Source organism: Euprymna scolopes, chromosome 41, assembly GCF_053919585.1.
Source record: "Euprymna scolopes isolate OS-2025 chromosome 41, ASM5391958v1, whole genome shotgun sequence".
NCBI classification, from domain to species: Eukaryota; Metazoa; Mollusca; class Cephalopoda; order Sepiida; family Sepiolidae; genus Euprymna; species Euprymna scolopes.
Genome location: NC_136522.1, coordinates 61,843,246 through 61,862,649, shown reverse-complemented (window position 1 = coordinate 61,862,649; position 19,404 = coordinate 61,843,246). Strand labels below are relative to the sequence as shown.

Below are 19,404 nucleotides of genomic sequence, written 5' to 3'. Positions count from 1 at the left end.
GTAATGTAGTCCGGGAACCAACACGTTGTAGCCTCAGTCGCAAAGTAGACAAAGAATAGAAAAAGAGCTTTAACTCGTTTTCTTTTGTTGTACAACATTTATTTCCTCATTCTCCCGCCATGCGTAACTTCTCATTACAGCTGTGACGTCGTCCACACTCTAACATGCTCTCGAACATTATCCAGGTGTCTAACATGATTCTCTTTTCAAACTCCTTTTTATAGTCTTCTTTTTTCCTTACCGTGACGTCATTTTAAGTGTCAATTATAGCTATTTTAACCCGAAAGGCACCCCTAGGGAAGCAACCAGAGTTTTCCCGGAAAATCCATTTTATTACTTTTTTTTACTCATATCATGTTTAATGTTTGTGCAAAATTTTAAAAAAAATTCCAAGGTGTAGTTATTGAGAAAAGTATGTACAAATGAATGGATGAAAGGACAAGGATGACTTTACAAGTCCACCCTCTTCTCTGTGCTTTTCCCTTCATTCTTATTCACAGCAATCATTGTCCTCATATGCAAATTAATGCTGCATGTATATTAATAAACTGCCTACAGACAAAAGCTTTCCTTTCCTCTTTCCTTAATTGATTCCGTCACCAGACAGAATAGACAGAGGCGTTGTCGCTTGTGTAAGTCACGTTTTGCATTATTTTTGCCACAAAACTGATTGGTCAGCGTGTGGCCGAATTACTTAATTTGGCCTTTTTTGAAACAGTTTCATGGAAGCATGATTTTGGTTTCATGAAACGGTTTTAAAAAAACGCCAAATGTTTTAAATATGGCAGCTACATTCTGTGGCATCGGATGTCATACATTTAACCTAATAAAAAATTTAATACATTTAACCTAATAAAAAATTTAATACATTTTACCTAATAAAAAATTTAATACATTTAACCTAATAAAAAATTTAATACATTTAACCTAATAAAAAATTTAATACATTTAACCTAATAAAAAATTTAATACATTTGACCTAATAAAAAATTTAATACATTTAACCTAATAAAAAAATTTAATGCATTTAACCTAATAAAAAATGTAATACATTTAACCTAATAAAAAATTTAATACATTTAACCTAATAAAAAATGTAATACATTTAACCTAATAAAAAATGATTTTTAAAAAAATAATAAAAATAAAATTTTTCCCGGTTTTATTTCAGCCTTTGGGTCCAATAATGTGTTTTATATAAAAATAAATAATTTTTATAAATTTTTGTCTGTCAACTAATTTACGCCGCTCAAATACACATTTGCCCAGATTTTAATCATGATTTTCTCTAGTTCAGATGGGTGCAGTAAATAAACTTTCAACTCGAAATGACCCCTAATGACCCCTAATCTACTAATGTATAACATAAGAAACAGAAAAGAAACATCTGTAATGAGTACACAGCTTTATTTTCTCATATAACCTCAGTACGCTTTGCAGGGATTTTACCCCCCCCACACACACACACATATATATATATAATGTGTTTTATATAAGAATAAATAGTTTTTATGGTTTTATGCGTGTCAAATAATTTACACTGCTAAACTACAAATTTGCCAAAATATGCTTTAATGTCAACACGAGGCTTGATGCTATGAATGTGTTCAAATTTATTAAGTAGATTTATTGTACGCAATTTCTTTAAATCTGAACTATTCCAGTGGAATTGGAAGTCCTTAAGTTACTGTTCATTGTTGAACGTCAGTGACAAACTCTCTGTTGACCATACTAGTTCAAGAATAACTCCGAAAGGGCTCCGTCAATTTTGTGTTATGTCAGGTTAGAATAAAACTTAATAAATCGGAATGGTTGGTTGGTTGTTTTTGTTTTACGGCATATCAACCTTTTTCAGGTTATTTAATGCCGAATCTAGTTATTTTGAGCAACGATTTTTAATGGAGTATATTTTTTTTAAGTCGGATTCTATTTAACCCATAGTTGGGACCCTAACAGGTACTACCACTCTGGGTTAATTAAAGGGTGGCTCCACACTCCCCAAGGCTCTCAAGGTGGAGCCTCACCATCGGATATAGTTTTAGGTCATATCCAGGACCTAAATCGGAATGAGATGTTAGCAATTACTATACCCAACACCATTCTCAATGTATTTTGCCAGCGATGAATGATGGCTGTGCATGGGCGCCTGGAGTGCGCTTTGTCATAATAGGGTCAATCCAAAAGTAAAGGTCCTGGATATGACCTTAAACTATATCCAGTGGTGAGGCCTCAGCTTGCGGGCTTTGGGGAGTATGGAGCCACCCTTTAATTACCATTGCTCCCAGGTCCACTCTGACCCGGAGTGGTAGTACCTGTTAGGGTCCCAACTATGGGTTAAATAGAAACCGAGTTGAAAATAACAAATATATTCTATTAAAAAATTTTTCTTCAAAATCTTTGGATTCGACATTAAATAAACCGAAAAGGGTTGATATGCCGTAAAACAAAAACAACCAACCAACCAAAAGTAAAGCCTTTAAGTTTTTTTTAACTAAGAATGTTGAAGAGCTACGAAGGCAGGAGTGGTACCATTAAAACGACTGCTCTCTTGTGCTTTAGAATTTATTTTCTACATAGTCACTGCCATTCTCAATTTACTCTTGCCTGAGATTCAATGATGCATCTCTGCTTCTGACACACGTCAATGACAGGAGTTGCTTTCTTAGAATCTCACACCGTCAATATCTGCAACAGTCATGAATGCATAAGTTCAGTCAACATAACAATGCAATTTGAATTTCCATCTGATCAATTCAGGCTGAATAAAAAAAAATAGGAAGCATTACTTTAGAACACCCCTTTGTACATGATAGTATAATGCCTTTTTTTGAATACTTGAGTATTAGACTACAATAGCAGGAAAACAATTGATGAGATTAAACATTATTTTTTCATTATTTCTATTTCATTATTGACTCTATATTAAATATAACTGATGAGACAATTCTAATATTTTCCTGATTCAAATACAATTACCGATTCTGTTCTCAATTCACAATTCCGATGCAATTACCAATTCTGTTCTAAATTCACAATTCCGATGCAATTACCGATTCTGTTCTAAATTCACAATTCCGATGCAATTACCAATTCTGTTCTAAATTCACAATTCCGATGCAATTACCGATTCTGTTCTAAATTCACAATTCCGATGCAATTACCGATTCTGTTCTAAATTCACAATTCCGATGCAATTACCGATTCTGTTCTAAATTCACAATTCCGATGCAATTACCGATTCTGTTCTAAATTCACAATTCCGATGCAATTACCGATTCTGTTCTAAATTCACAATTCCGATGCAATTACCGATTCTGTTCTAAATTCACAATTCCGATGCAATTACCGATTCTGTTCTAAATTCACAATTCCGATGCAATTACCGATTCTGTTCTAAATTCACAATTCCGATGCAATTACCGATTCTGTTCTAAATTCACAATTCCGATGCAATTACCGATTCTGTTCTAAATTCACAATTCCGATGCAATTACCGATTCTGTTCTAAATTCACAATTCCGATGCAATTACCGATTCTGTTCTAAATTCACAATTCCGATGCAATTACCGATTCTGTTCTAAATTCACCATTCCGATGCAATTACCGATTCTGTTCTAAATTCACAGTTCCAATACAATTACTGATTCTGTTCTAAATTCACAATTCTGATTCTGATTCAATTAGTAATTCTGTTCTAAATTCACGATTCCAATACAGTTACCGATTCTGTTCCAAATTTCGTATTACAGATTTAGTTCTAACTTTACGATTTCAATGCAGTTATTGAATCTATTCTAAATTTCAAAAACCAATTGCAGATTCTGATTTCAATATTTTAAAAATCTCTTTATATGTAGTTGCATAGTTATTTTTTTTTTATCATTTTATTTAATATTATTGTAAAAATCTATATTATATGCATATATTTTCGCAAACGTAAAACATACACTTTTGTAAGTGATTTTAATTTTACTGGTAGTTTAAAATTTTTAAATCAATAAATATTCATCACCACAACACTATTAGATACACAGAGATTTAATGGGTTAATCCAATTTTAATGGGTTAATCCAATTTTAACACATTTACTACCAAGAGGATTATGCAAGATTCAAAAAATAATCTTCATAATGTATCTACTTGTCACGAAACGAAGCTGTCATATTCCAAACATCACGTAAATTGATCAAGCAGTTTTCTTTTTATTAAGAAAATCAAATTTTATGAGTAAAGGAGACAGTGGGGAGGAACAAGAGTAGTCATATTGTTTTTAATTTTGCCAAAATTCAAGGATGACAATTCAGTTTGAGTACGGAAATTTTGTTTGTATTGAAAATAATTAAAATTTTTGATTGCTAAGAATCGTAAAATTTGATTTTCTTAATTAAAAAAAAATACTATTGATCAATTTATGTAATTTTTGGAATATGACATCTTCATTCTGTGACAGGTACGTACATCATAATATTTTTATTTTCGTCTTTCTTTCTCCATTTATTCAGTGGATTATTATTGAATGGTCTACCAGATTATATATATATATATATATATATATATATATATATATATATATATATATATATATATAGTAAAACTGGTAATTAGTAAAAACCTGAAGAGAGTGCTCAATACTATTGCAGATCAAATATGTGTTTTATTTTTTATTTTTTTTATTTTTTTATTTTTATTTTTTTATTTTTTTATTACCGTTTTATCTGATAAAACGGTAATAAGAAAATAATATATATATATATATATATATATACATATATATATATATATATATATATATATATATATATATATATATATATATATATATATATATAGAGAGAGAGAGAGAGAGAGAATAAATGACAACAAGTTATATTCCAAAATTCATGATGTTGACAATCTTATAATTTATTCCTTTAAATTAGTTGATTTATACAATTGTTGACAGTATTAAATGAACTGATTAAAAGGAATAAATTATAAGATTGTCAACATCATGAATTTTGGAATATAAATTTTTATCATTTATTCTATACATTGCTCTGTAATCACATTGAGCTTCTTATATAAGGATTGATATATAATATATAATAAGAAAAATATATTTCTACAGAAATGTATATCTATAATATAAAGCTGAATGTGTGTGTGTGTGTGTGTGTGTGTGTGTGTGTGTGTGTGTGTGTGTGTGTGTGTGTGTGTGTGTGGTCACGAATAGGCTTTTACATGGTTGAGTATTTTAAAAAACTGATTACATATAATGATAGAAGATGTATCGAGACACAGGAATGGTATGTTTGATCTGGAAGAACAGTGGTTCATTAAAATTGTGGGGTATGCGTTTGCGCCTGGTCCACAAAGTATGGAAATAAAAAATTTAAAAATTAAAAAAAAACGTTTACAAGTGTTTTTGTTATAGATGTGCATAAGAATACTTTGATGAGTATGTTTTAACTTAAATAGGGATGGTATAATAAAATTGTGGGGTCTGCGTTCATGCCTGGCCTCCATGGAATGGAAATAGGCACAAACTTTAATAAAGACTTTTCATATCTATCTGCGTAAGTATACTTTGATAATTATGTTTCAGTTTGAAGAAATATGATATGATAAAATTATGGGGTGTTCGTTCGCACCTGATCTCCATAGAATGGAAATATGTCACAAAGTTTAACAAGGTTTTTTAATATAGATCCACAGAATATTGTGATAAGTGTTTCAGTGTGAACAGGCATGGTATAATAAATTATGGGGTTTATTTATTTTATTTTTACTTTCATCATATTTAGCTTTGGTTTTGATACCCTCAAATTCGAAGCTATCTCTTTACAACCCTTCTTTTTCATAACCTATCATACTTTCATAAATCAGAGTCCATTTTCTGTAGACTGTTTTTGAACCCAGTCAACGACGGGTACTTTTGCTAGTATATATATATATATGTATATATATATATATATATATATATATATATATATATATATATATATATATATAACTACTTCATTTATTCACATAAATTTAATATACGAAAGTATAGATTTATGCGTAAACTTTAAGTATTTACTTCAAAAGTGCTCAATACGTAGGTAGAGCTAGTTAGTAATTTATAAAATATATATGGCGATTAAGCTACACTGAATATTCTGCGTCCTGACGAATCCTATAGTTGGATGAAACGCAGAATATTCAGTGTAGCTTAATCGCCATATATATTTTATAAATTAGTATATATATATATATATATATATATATATATATATATATATATTGCATGCAAAAGTATTTGATGAAACAACAAGTAAGTCAAATATATATATATATATATATATATATATATATATATATATTGCATGCAAAAGTATTTGATGAAACAACAAGTAAGTCAAAGATCTTACTTGATAACAAAAAAAGTGAAGCAGAGGGAATATGGTGAAGAAAAAGGTGATTACACATGAATGGATAGTCTGGTGGAAGATAGATAATCCAGTGACGGTAAAATCCAAATATATAACTTCAAGAAAGTTAATTGAATTTCCATTTGTACAAGTAAAATCCAAGGAAATCCCGTGATTGAAAGAAGATGGTCCATAATAATCCAAAGGCAGAAACCCATGGAATAATTCACAAAAATGTGTACAAGGAAAAAAGAAAAAATTCCAATAATATTAATAAAAGAAAAATAAGATATGCTTTTCACTCTACTGTGGAGACATAAATATAAATAAGAAAGATCAGGGAAGAAAAAGAGGAGAAAAAAATGGTGATAGAATTAAATATAAAATAGAGAAACAAATGTCAAAATGACCCAGACAGGAAATGTTAAAGGCGCGAAAAAAATATATAGGGCAAAATAATATAGGTCAACTGAAATGTACATGTCATCATTTAAACAAATGTCAGCAAGAGTTGTTAGAAGACACTAAATGGAAAATAAATTAATAAATAAATAGAAAATAAATAATAAATAAACAATAAATAAATAAATAAAAAATAAGAAATAAAAAATAAAAATAAAATATAAAATAAAAAAATAAAAATTATTTAAGGGGAGAGGATGGCCGGTATCTGCAAATTCAGGAAAAAGCAAGAAAAAAAGTAAGTAAATGCATAAAGTAAAATATAAGTAAATATACATACAAGATAGTAAAGTGTGGGTAAATTGATATATTAGATAGATAGGAAAGTTTAAAGAATAAAGCAGAAAATGCAGATAAAAAACCGGCCATGCAAAGAAGAGATAAAGAATTAAATTATAAAGTATTAAGAAGTATGTAGAAAAACGATAAAGTTAAAGAATTTTTTTTTTATCTATATAAAAGGTAAAAGTAATAACTATGTAATTTCAAAATTGCCATAATTAAATTTGGACTTATGTTTACAAAAAGAGATCAGTTCATTTTTAGAATTTATTATATTGTTACTTTGAGGGGAAGTAATTATAGTTATAGCTTCGGTTGTGCAGAGGCGACATGACATAGAGCCTGGAGTATAAAACTTAACTTTTTTTATGATAGTCTATTTGATTGAGAAGGGGGTATTGTTAGAGCTAAGTTTTTTAATTAAAGTGGTTAGAGAAGTTCCTTGGTTATTATTAGAATTATGCTTGTTAAAAGAAGAAATGTGGTTTGATATTCTTTTCTTAATTAATGTTGAAGTAGCGCCGATATATGTATGTACTTTATTAAAAGCTCGAGGTCTGGTATTAATATTAATTTGCTTATTTGTATTAGTTAAATGGTTTGAATTTTGTTCATGGTGTTCAACAAATGGTGGGACAATGTCTGTATGAGGACTATTTTGGAGGGGATAGTAAGTTATAAACTATATATGGCGATTAAGCTACACTGAATATTCCGCATTTCATCCACTCTAGGACTCTTCAGGCTTATGCCTGAAGAGTCCTAGAGTGGATGAAACGCAGAATATTCAGTGTAGCTTAATCGCCATATATAGTTTATAACTTACTAACTAGCTCTACCTATGTATTGAGCACTTTTGAAGTAAATACTTAAATTTACGGATAAATTTATACTTTCGTATATTAATTTTATGTGAGTAAATGAAGTAGCTATATATATATATATATATATATATATATATATATATATATATATATATATATATATGGAAGTTTTAAAATCCAAAAGCAATGCGAAAAGGACCGGAATCATCAAAGTTTCTTTGTTTATTCATCTATTTGTTTGTTTATTTTCCTTTTATTTACTCTTATGATTCTGGTCCTTTCTGCATTGCTTTTGGCTTTTAAAACGTCCATGTATTTCTTTATCAGCAATGCTTCAAGCAAACTACCATTTATATATATATATATAATATATATATATATATATATATAATAATTAAGGACTATCCACTTATCCATTTTTCAGATTAAATATGTTTTTAACTCATTTCAAAGTGTTTTTTAACATGCTTTATTAACTGTTTGCTCGTATATATATATATATATATATATATATATATATATATATACATATATATACACATATATATATATATATGTTTTATTTTTTTATTACCGTTTTATCTGTTTAGTTACACATATTTCAGTTGCCGGACAATATCTACAATCCAGCAGCCTCGTCAGACCTTACAGAAATGGCTATTATTATTTGGAAGAACGATTTTAGGGGAAATACGAGAAGAAAAAAAAAGAGGGGGAAGAGATAATAAGGGGGAGGGAGCGGAGACCGACAATAGTTAAGTTTTAAAGTTTAAAATAGATTAGGTTGTAGTGTGTGTGTGGGGGGGTTACTGATTACCATTTTTGCTATATATATATATATATTGTGACCTAATCTTTAAATTAGAGTAAGTATTTAAATCAAAATTTAAATATTTAATTTTAGACTGACGAGATATATTGTTGTTTTTGTTTCTATACTTTGTCGCCGAGGTAAAATAAAATGTGATTCCCCAAGATAGACTAATACAGTATTTTGCTTTGAATGGAGCAAGAGTCTATTAATGTACCCAACCCCCTTTAAAACTTGCAGAGACTTTACTGGCTAGGGCTTTTGTCAAGTCTATTTTTAGACCGGAAGAGTTATCGCTTCCCCTTTCCCTTTTTTAACTGGACACTAGCGGAAGTCGCTCCATTTGGTTTGGGTTGCCGACCTGTTAAGAGGTCTCTCTCCTGGTGGGAGAAGGGAGGTCGACTTCTTCCCCTCATGCGAAAAGGAAATACGGATACACGGCACATGGACGACGTGACCTTCTCCAGTCATGCTAGAGGATGCGATTAATTTACTTTCTCACAAAAGAGATGATGACTTTTTCCCCATCATACAAAGGAGATGTGGATATACTGACGCAGACAATGTGACCTTTTATCCCTTACGAAAGAGACAGATATATAACGCGCAAGCAAGAAAAGAGAACACGTGAATTTGCTATCCAAACTTTTTCCCCACCGAAGGAAATATCTTGGATTAACTGCGTCGTTGACGAGTTCGGAAACACACGAGCAAAAGAAACGAAAAAAAGGGAAAAACAAAAGAGACCTGTAAGTGCAAAGACTTTGATTACCCCCCCCCCTCTCCAAAGGACTTTCGCTCATTTCAATACGCGTAGATATACTTCAGATTCCATAACTTTGAATACATTTCTTTTTCTTTCGTTAAACTCTTCCTTATTTTTATCTTAAATAAATCTATTTTTGTATCATTTGGGAAAGTGTTTGTTATTTCGTTATTTCATCGCATTTTTATTGTGGTCGTCCTTGTGTTTCTATCCACTTGTTTTTTTTGTTTTTTTTTTTGCTGTGTCACATATGCGATAAAGAGAAAAATACTTGGGCTTTTGCTTTCCTGTAAATTCTGCTCCCTAGCTGTGTATCAGTGTTTAGTTCTCCCCACTGCAAAAACTGTGACACTAGGATTGGAAAGTGGGATTGAGAAGTCAGCGCTGCCGAGGAGAGACACTCTGACCTGCAAAAAGTGCCTGGGCAGCCTCATCGGCATTCCCCAGTGAGGGTGCTTCAAACGACAGATCATTACAGGAATGGTCTGATCTTTCTTGATTTTAGGAGCCTATGTATAAAAATCCCTAGCCATGTATCGTGTTTGGCTGCAGATGTGCTGTATTCATGCGATAGCATTGTTACAACAGGTGCCGCTCTCAGTAAGAAAACAAATGAATAGAATTAATTCCTGACTGGCATAGTAAAATACGAGCCACGACATAAGCGCACCGCAACATGTTCTAAAATGGATGATCGATTTACTAGCATGTTGCATTAGAAACTGAGCCCCCCTACAAATATTTAAGTATTGACTTTTTTAAATTAAAAAAAATATTTTTTTTTTGATAATCTGGTAGACTAGTGTTCACTTAATAATAATCCGCTGAAAAAATTGAAAAAAAAAGATGAAAATAAAAAATAGAGGGGGGGGCAAAATTCTTCAGGTCCGCCCTGCGATGTTTGTATAAAAAAAAAAAAAAAGAAGAAAAAAAAACGCACGCTGCAAAAATTTTACTCACTTCCATTTCCATCCTTCTCCAGACCTATGTAGATATTGGCTTTACTTATTAGCTTTGTGAAAAAGTCTAATTGCGTTTGGTTTTCGATAATAAATAACTGTGCGTTGTTGTTTTGACATGACGTTGCACTCATCTGGAAAGACTTCAGAGTTTTGAAAATCTTGACACATTTTTTTCCAATTCTCTCCCAAGTTGCCATCGAAGAATCTGAAAAAAAAAAAAAAAATTATGACATAAACAATTATTTTCACATATAGTCTCTAAATGATTTGGGTACCACTGCAATTTAAATCCCGTTTGTCCGTGAGTATCACTTAGCAACACCCGGTGGATGACGCAAACCAGTCCGGAAAATGCCAAGTGAGCGCATTCAATGATAAACCAAGTTGCCAAAAAAGACGCGAGCGAGCAGATGACACCAAATTGGAAGGAAAAAAAATAAGAAAAGAAAGAGAATCGCGTTAATTTAATAAAACAATTGATTACTTGCCTGAGTAGACTTTGCAGCAAGTAATATAAGGTCAATAAACATCGAACCTCGCTTGTAATAATCAATCAGACAAATGGCGATATTGTCCCAGAAGTTTCCATTAGTGTTGTTAACCTGATAAACCGGGTAAAACAGCTCGGCAGTTCTTCCATATGGTGTGACCTGAACGTCCCAGGGTACGGTTAAGCTCCTCACTGGGGGAGGCCACGACTCCCGAAGTGCTGAAGAAAGCTGGGCAGATATAATTTTTTTATTTCTTTAATTATCATCGGCGTGTCCGGGCGACAGCGAAATACCTTGCTGAGAGAAAAGATTTGTGATTTTCATTGTTATGAAAATCGAGAACAATGTCAATTTTGGAAAATTGTGCCCCGAAACCAAATGATTCAGGGTTCCAGACTAACATGGTCTTAATTATTTTTTAATTTTGAATCCTTTGAGATGATGCTTCATAATTTATGCATTAGTCGGACTGGCTTAACCCCCCCCCCATTTCGCGCTTTCATTACCCCCTCCCCCACTCACTACCAAAAAAAAACGTTACAAAATATAAACATATAGATAGACATCTTGAGAAATACCAGTATCTGAGACCGAGACTGAAAGGTACTGGGCCGGTTCCCAGCCCCCACCTATCGGGCTGAGTGTCCAGAACAGATCCTTGACGAGTACTTTCTACCCAGTCTTCCAGCCACTGAAGCCACTAGGAGACTCATCTCCACTACAAATAATGGGGGTAGTTATTTATTTGGTGTCCACCACACTAAAATGTGGCACAAGGCTGAAAGGTGGAAATAGGCAAGCTCCCCTAAAGGAGGGACACTCTTGCTTCATCAAAAATTGTCTGGGCACTCCCCATCTGCATTCCCTGGTAGGGACACCTCAGGTGACAAACAATTAACTTGCCCTGCCGGAAAGCCCGGTGGCAAGACCTGGGAGGGTAGATCTCCTAGGTAGTACCCAAGCGGTGTACCTCAGTCCAACAGGTGCTGGACCGAATCTCGGCCCCTCACCTGTCGGGCTGAGTGTCAAGAAAGGATTCTTGACGAGTACAACTACCTGTCTCCCTGCAGCCGAAGCCGCTAGGAAACGTTCCCCATCACGAATAATGGGGTATGATCCCTCACAGTTGGGAGATTCTATTTATAAACACTGCTGCTAGGAACTGACAAATCAAATTAATTCACGTTCTACTACCAACCAATCAGAAACCAAAATTGCTCCATAAAAATTAAACCTTTTTTTTTTAACAACCTTGCATATGTTTTCTTTGTGTCAACACAAGAAGAATCTTTTGCTCTTTGGCTTCAAAATTATAAAGTCTGAAACCTGTACAGAACAGCTGTCCACTGAGAGCTCGTCAAATCCAGGACTTGTATAGAATAACTTCCTAATATATATAACAGATTGTATATAACCGAATATGGTAAGATTGAGTATATTGAGTAAATGATATATGTAGTGGGTATTATTTTTTATTGTCTAATGTTAAAATTATCTGCTATTTCAAATTGGCTGTATTTATATTTTCTCTTGTGTTTGCATTGTGAGACCAATTCGTTTTTAGTATTTATTATAGGTTTAGGGAAAGTGATTATTTTAACTGCTTCGGAGATGCAAAGATTACAAAATTTAGATCCTGGTGTGCATGATTTTGCTTTTTTAGTATACCCTATTTGATTGCATAAGGAATCTTATTAAGTATTAGGTTTTTTAAATAATTAAGGTAGTTAAAGAAGTGCCTTTTTTATTCTGTTTATTTTCGTTTTTGAACGAATGTAAGTGCTTTGAGATTCTCAGTTTTATTAAATTAGAAGTCACGCCGATATATGTGTAAGTTATATCAGATTTCAATTTTGTTCCATTATTTAAGTGTCTATTTAGGTTATCGGGATTGGTATTTATAATAGGGTGGCTTTGAATAGAATAACTTTCAGAAGAGTCAGATGTATATTGGGAAGTTTGTTGTGAATTAATTATGTTATTTAAGGTATGCTTTACTAAATTTGGAATATTTTGGTCGGAGTCATTGGTTATTATGCTATTTGGATGGCTTTCATGCACGGGCAATTGTGTCACTTTGCAAGAGTATACAACGTCCTTATGTATACAATCATTATTTAGAGGATGGCTCTTTATTTTGGCAGTTACATTTATTTATACACGTTGTATTTGGGGGAGGGGTCTGAGCTTTTTTATTTTCATGGTATTGGAAAATATGATTGTTTGTGCTAAATTCAGCATATTTGAGTATGATGGTTTTATAAAGTTTTTTGTACTGTACTTATGTGAGTATTTAAAAGAGCTTTTTACTATTTTGAAAAATTGTTTAGGTATGTTTGTTTTTACGTTCGAGCTAAAAGGTGGATTGAACCATATGGATTTCTTTTGCCTTAGTCATCTATTTTTCTTATTAAGTTTGTGGTTAGAATTTTTATTAGTATTATCATCTTTTGTGATTGGCTTATTTTTGCTTGGAATAGAGTGTATTATATTATTATATGTCTTCAGGGTCATATTACAGGTAATTACTAATTTTAACCATAGGGTCTGTTTTTGTTGTAGTCTATATTATCCATATATTCTAAATTTCTTAAAGCATTGTTGTAAAACGTTGAAAATTAGTCAAAGGCTTTTTTGTCAGGTGATAAACTTGAGATCCTTATTATTATTATTATTATTATTAAATTAATTACAGATATTGGATGATTCGATTGTTTATGCACATAAAATAAATTTAAATTAGGTTTATGGTAACGGGAGTAAGATTCAGAATTTAAATTTGAGGAAGAGATTCGATGTTATATCACAAAATTTAATAATTTGTGATCTAATTCACATCATTATTCTAATATATATATATGTAAGTGAAAATGTGTGTGTCTGCCTGTCTGTCTGTGTACATTTCCCTACCAAATAACTCTGTCAATTTTCGGTCTACAGACTCGAAATTTGAGATACGGGGTGTTGAGATTTGGGAAAAATTTTTTAATTGGGTTTCGGCCAGAAATTTTGCTATTAATGGGTCAAAGTTCAACGATTTGACCTTTGAGTATTCTACTAAACTCCTTCGCCAATTTTGGGTCTAAACACTTGAAATTTTAAATATAGGTTACTTAGACATGGATCTAACTTTTAATTTGATTTGAACCCAAAACAGTAAATGTTAAGGGGTCATAATAGGGTTCAAATTTTTAAAAAATTTGATCTCTGCGGTCTCTAACAAATAAGTCAGCCAATTTTTGGTCTAAATATTTGAAATTTTACATAAAGTGTATTCATACATAAGGCAAGCTTTTTAATCGTTTTATTTTGCTGAAAATTTGGTTTCCAAGGTGTCAAATTTCTAAAGATTCGACCTTTGCGGTCCCTAGCAAACTATTAAGCCAATTTTAAGTCTAAACATTTGAAATTTTACATAAAGGGTATTCAGACATGCAGCAAGCTTTTTAAGCAGGTTTTGGGCGAAAAGTTGGCTGCCAAGAGGTCACAGTTGAAAGAACTGACCTTTGCAAACCCTACCAAACTCCTCCGCTAATTTTGGGTCTAAACATTTGAAATTTTAGATGTAGGTTACTTGGATATGGGTCAGACATTTTAATTTGATTTCAGCCCAAAATAAAAAATGCTAAGAGGTCAAAATTAGGATCAAAGTTTAAAAAATTTGACTTCTGAAGTCCCTACCAACTTTTCTCTATGGTATTTAAGGAAGCCTATTATATAGAAAGGCATTACCATATATATGCACACTTTTTAATATATACATATGCATATAAAATTATGAACGGTACACGGGGCCCAACCAAAGTCAGGCTGAACTGCTAGTATATCTATAAAAGTGAAAATGTCTGTCTGTGTGTGTATCTGTGTACATTTTCCTATCAAATAACTGTCTGTATGTACATTTCCCTACCAAATTACTCTGTCAATTTTCAGTCTAGGGACTCCAGATTTGACATAAGGAGTATTTAGATTTGGGAAAATCTTTTTAATCGGTTTTGGGCCAGAAATTTGGCTTTCAAGGGATCAAAGTTGAAAAGATTTGACCTTTGAGACCTCTACCAAATTCCTCCGCCAGTTTTGGGTCTAAACATTTGAAATTTTAGATGTAGGTTACTTGGACATGGATCTAACTTTTTAATTTGATTTGCGCCTAAAAAGTAAATGTTAAGGAGTCAAAATTAGAGTCACAGTTAAAAAAATATAACCTCTGCGGTCTCTACCAAACTACTTAACAAATCTCATGTCTAAACATGTGAAATTTTATATAAAGGGTATTCAGAGATAGGACAAGCTTTTTAATCGGTTTGCGTCGAAAATTTGAGCTGCCAAGGGGTCAAAGTTCAAAAGATTTTACCTTTACGGAGTCTAACAAACTACTCAGCCAATTTTGGGTCTAAACATTTGAAATTTATACATAATAGGTACTCAGACATGCGACAAGTATTTTAATCAGTTTTGGGGGCGAAAATTTGGCTGACAAGAGATCAAAGTTGAAAGCTTGACAATTTTGTGTCTAAAGACTTGAAATTTTAGATGTAGGTAACTTGGACATGGGTAAACCTTTGTATTTTGCTTTGAGACCAAAATAATAAATGTTAAGGGGTCAAAATTGGGGTCAATATTAAAAAAAATTGACCTCCGCAGTCTCTATGAAATTACTTAGACAAATTTGGGTCTACACATCGGAAATCTTGCATAAAGTGTATACATAGGGCAAGTTATGAACAGTACATAGGGCCTGAGCAAAACGGAGCTGAACTGCTAGTATATATATGTTGAATAGTATTCTGGGCAATGCTGGAATTATTGCTTGTATATATATATATATATATATATATATATCTACGCATATCATCATATAATGATTAGGTCATTCTGGTGGACTTTAATAAATGTTTAAATTTCAACAATATTTCTCATGTTTAACAGTGGTCGAATGGATTGATGGGTTTGAATCTATCAACTGGCGTTAATTGTGACACCCTGCACTGATGATTCCCAAAAGGATGAAACACTAGTATCTGTAGGTATTTAATAATTATTATAGTAAATAATTACATGTGCAGCTGCCCCTACAGGGGTATCCTTTGTCTTTCATCCAATTGTATATATATATATATATATATATATATATATATATATATATATATATATATATATATATACGTCAGGTCATGTCATATACTACTGGTACCATGTAACCCAGTATTACCTGCCTCATGGTCGGGTCACCGGCGACTAAACTGGTTCCCCCACCAGACTTGTTTGGTGGGGAGAGTAGCTAGTCTACCTGAAGGATTAAAAACAAGACCTTCCAAAGGGCGAATGAACCCTTTTTCGGAGTCAACGGCCAACTAGCACCGTGTATATTTGTTTGTATTTATATGTGTTGGAGTGGAGAGGGCTCCCGTAAGCCGTGGTGGAAACAACCTTTCTAGAAGCAAATCTCTGATTTAAAAAACCATAAAGTGGGAGACCAGTACCCGCATTAAGCTGGTCTGCACTTTAAATTGTTGCTGGCTATCTTGCAGTTGCTTGTTGCTGGATCTCAACATTTTGAACCGAGAGAGAGACTTAGCTGTCGTACAAAGCTAAGCCTCTGTAACATCATCTGTGTATAGATACTCCCTCAGACACTTGTCTACAAAAATGATCCTGTGATGATGGAGAAGTTGTGATACGTGGAGGTTTGAAATGCTGGAAGCATGTAATAATTGATCTCAATGACCGTCTTCAGTGTCATGCCTGCTTGAGCGTGTGACTTCGCCGATAGGACTAAAAAAAAAGTCATTTTTGGGCTCGTGGACTTTAAGTGTCTGAGGGAGTGGCACTCGTCTGACAAGACATTGCAATCATCATATATATATATTCTTAATCATTTGTTCAACTCTTTTTCCTGATTCATTCCATGAAAGTATTCCAGAATTAAGGACACTTCCGCTGAGCTTTTACTGATAACGATGATGAAAATGATGAGCAGGAAGAGGATGATGTTAGCGATGATGTTGACTACGATAACGATGATGATTGCGATGAAGATAATGATGATAATTATATTGATGATGACACTAACAATGAATATGATGATGCTGTTGCTAATGATGATGATAACAATGATGACAGCGATGATCATCATTATGAGGATGATGTTGCCGCTGCTGTCGATGATGATGATGATGATGTTAAAGAAGATGATGATGATATGATCATACTTATAATTCTGAATAACTAATAGTTCAGCTCAGCTTTGCTCAGGCCCTATGTACTGTTCATATCTTTATGTGCATACATATATATATATATATATATATATATATATATATATATATATATATATATATTAAAACGTTTGACTCATGTTCAGGTAACCTATATCTAAAATTTCAAGTGTTTAGACCTAAAATTGGTGGAGGAGTTTGGTAGTGGCTGCAGTCAACTCTTTCAACTTTGACCTCTTGGCAGCCAAATTTTCGCCCAAAACCTGATTAAAAAGCTTGCTGCATGTCTGAATACCCATGTAAAATTTCAAATGTTTAGACCCAAAATTGGCTGAATAGTTTGCTAGAGACCACAAATGTCAAATCTTTAGGACTTTGACCCCTTGACAGCCAAATTTTCGACCAAAAACTGATTAAAAAATTTGCCCTATGTCTGAATACATTTTATGTAAAATTTAAAATGTTTAGATCAAAAATTGGCTGAGAGGTCAATTTTTTTAAAACTTTGACCCCAATTTTGACCCCTTAACATTTATTGTCTTTGGCTCAAATCATATTATAAAGTTAGATCCATGTATAATGAACCTACACCTAAAATTTCAAGGGTTTAGACTTAAAATTGGCAGAGGAGTTTTGTAGAGCTTTTAAAGGTCAAACCGTTGAACTTTGACCTGTTGACAACCAAATTTATGACCGGAAACCGATTAAAAAGATTTTTTCAAATCTCAATACTCCTTATGTCAAATCTCGAGTCTGTAGACTGAAAAGTAATTTTGTAGGGAAACGTACACAGACAAACACACAAACAATTTCACTTTTATTGATATATAGATTGATATATCTGGGAGTGGAAGAAGGGGAAACAAAAGAGCCAAACCGATAATTAAAAAGTATCCCCCCCCACACACACACACCTGGCTCCTAACAGTAGTTATGAAATAATAACGATAGTTTCGTTACGGTTGAATATGCGGATCTTTTGTTAACTCTTAACAAGCATACACACGTTTAATGGCGGACAATATAAAAGGGGAGAGAATCAATGACCGCTTTACACATGAAATTAACCACCCTTTTTTTTAATATATCGTACTATAAGAAATATTATGATAATTCTTATGTTGTTAAGTTTATATATGCAATGGTACTTTAATTAAACTTATAATTGACAAGCAACTGATCCTGAATAAATTGCGAAACAGTCTACGCACATATTTAGTAAAAATGTGACTCAGATGTTTCTTATATGTCGGTTTAATATAACATAGGACCCAACAACCAAGCACAAGTAGTATGTCCGGCAACATAAGATAAGGAATTTTTCAACACAGTTGACTAAATGTAGAACTATACAGCGACAACCACATAAATTCTTACAATGAATAGATAGTCGATGTTGATCCTGTGGTTTCTTTTGCATACGGTTCAAGAAATCATAGCCCCCAAAAACCTCACCAAAGTAGTTGGTTTTTAGCTGGAAGAATAGCTGCTAAGAGGACAACACAGAGAAATTGGATTGTTGCAGGCACGTTGCATCCTGCATCCACTGCGTGGAAGCTACGTTGATCAGTAAGGTGTCAATATAACCGAAATTTACTAAAATAATTTTAGGATTACAAAAAAAAAAAAAAAAAAAAAAAAAAAAAAATATTGGAATTACCAAAGATACAGATCAAAACAAGCATAAAAAAGGCAACAAAGCAATCCCCGAGCAAGGTTAGGTAATACTGCTGGTTATATATATATATATATATATATATATATATATATATATATATATATATATATATATATATATATATATTGTACCTATTTACTATGCCTCCTCACGGGACAGAGTTAGACACCAGGGTCGTTTTTTAACGTGGAGAAAAGGTACAAAAATAAAAATTGTCTCAGTCGTGAAGGATTTCTCCTCCACCGAAAGAGAACAAGAAATAGAAGTGCAGCATCTGAAGAACAGATGGTATTTATTTGCTCCCCCACCGAGCAAATTAGGGCACAAGGCCGATTTTTAATGTGAGGAGTGAAGGGAGGGGGAAGGGAAAAAGGGGACCAGCTCCCGAGAGGTGGGAAATGGGAGCTGGTTAATGGTCAGGCATGTGGGGTTGCCCCCACATCTGGTCTTTGCTAGTCATAGCTAGTCATAGCTAGTCATAGCTTGCAGCATCTGCCGGAACAGATGGTATTTATTT

At 32.8% G+C, this 19,404-nt stretch overlaps 1 protein-coding gene across 3 annotated transcripts in view; it reads right to left on the bottom strand.

Annotated features, from left to right (window-relative positions):
* The window catches only part of LOC145266538 (C-type lectin domain family 9 member A-like), an 81,002-nt gene that overhangs the window by 7,073 nt on the left and 54,525 nt on the right, over window positions 1-19,404 (bottom strand). For all 3 annotated transcript variants that reach the window (XM_080122311.1, XM_080122309.1, XM_080122310.1), the window contains exon 2: window positions 10,499-10,705. In XM_080122311.1, coding sequence (XP_079978437.1) covers window positions 10,499-10,697 — 199 coding nt within the window. In that variant the 5' untranslated portion in view covers window positions 10,698-10,705. The remainder of the gene's footprint in view (window positions 1-10,498; window positions 10,706-19,404) is intronic.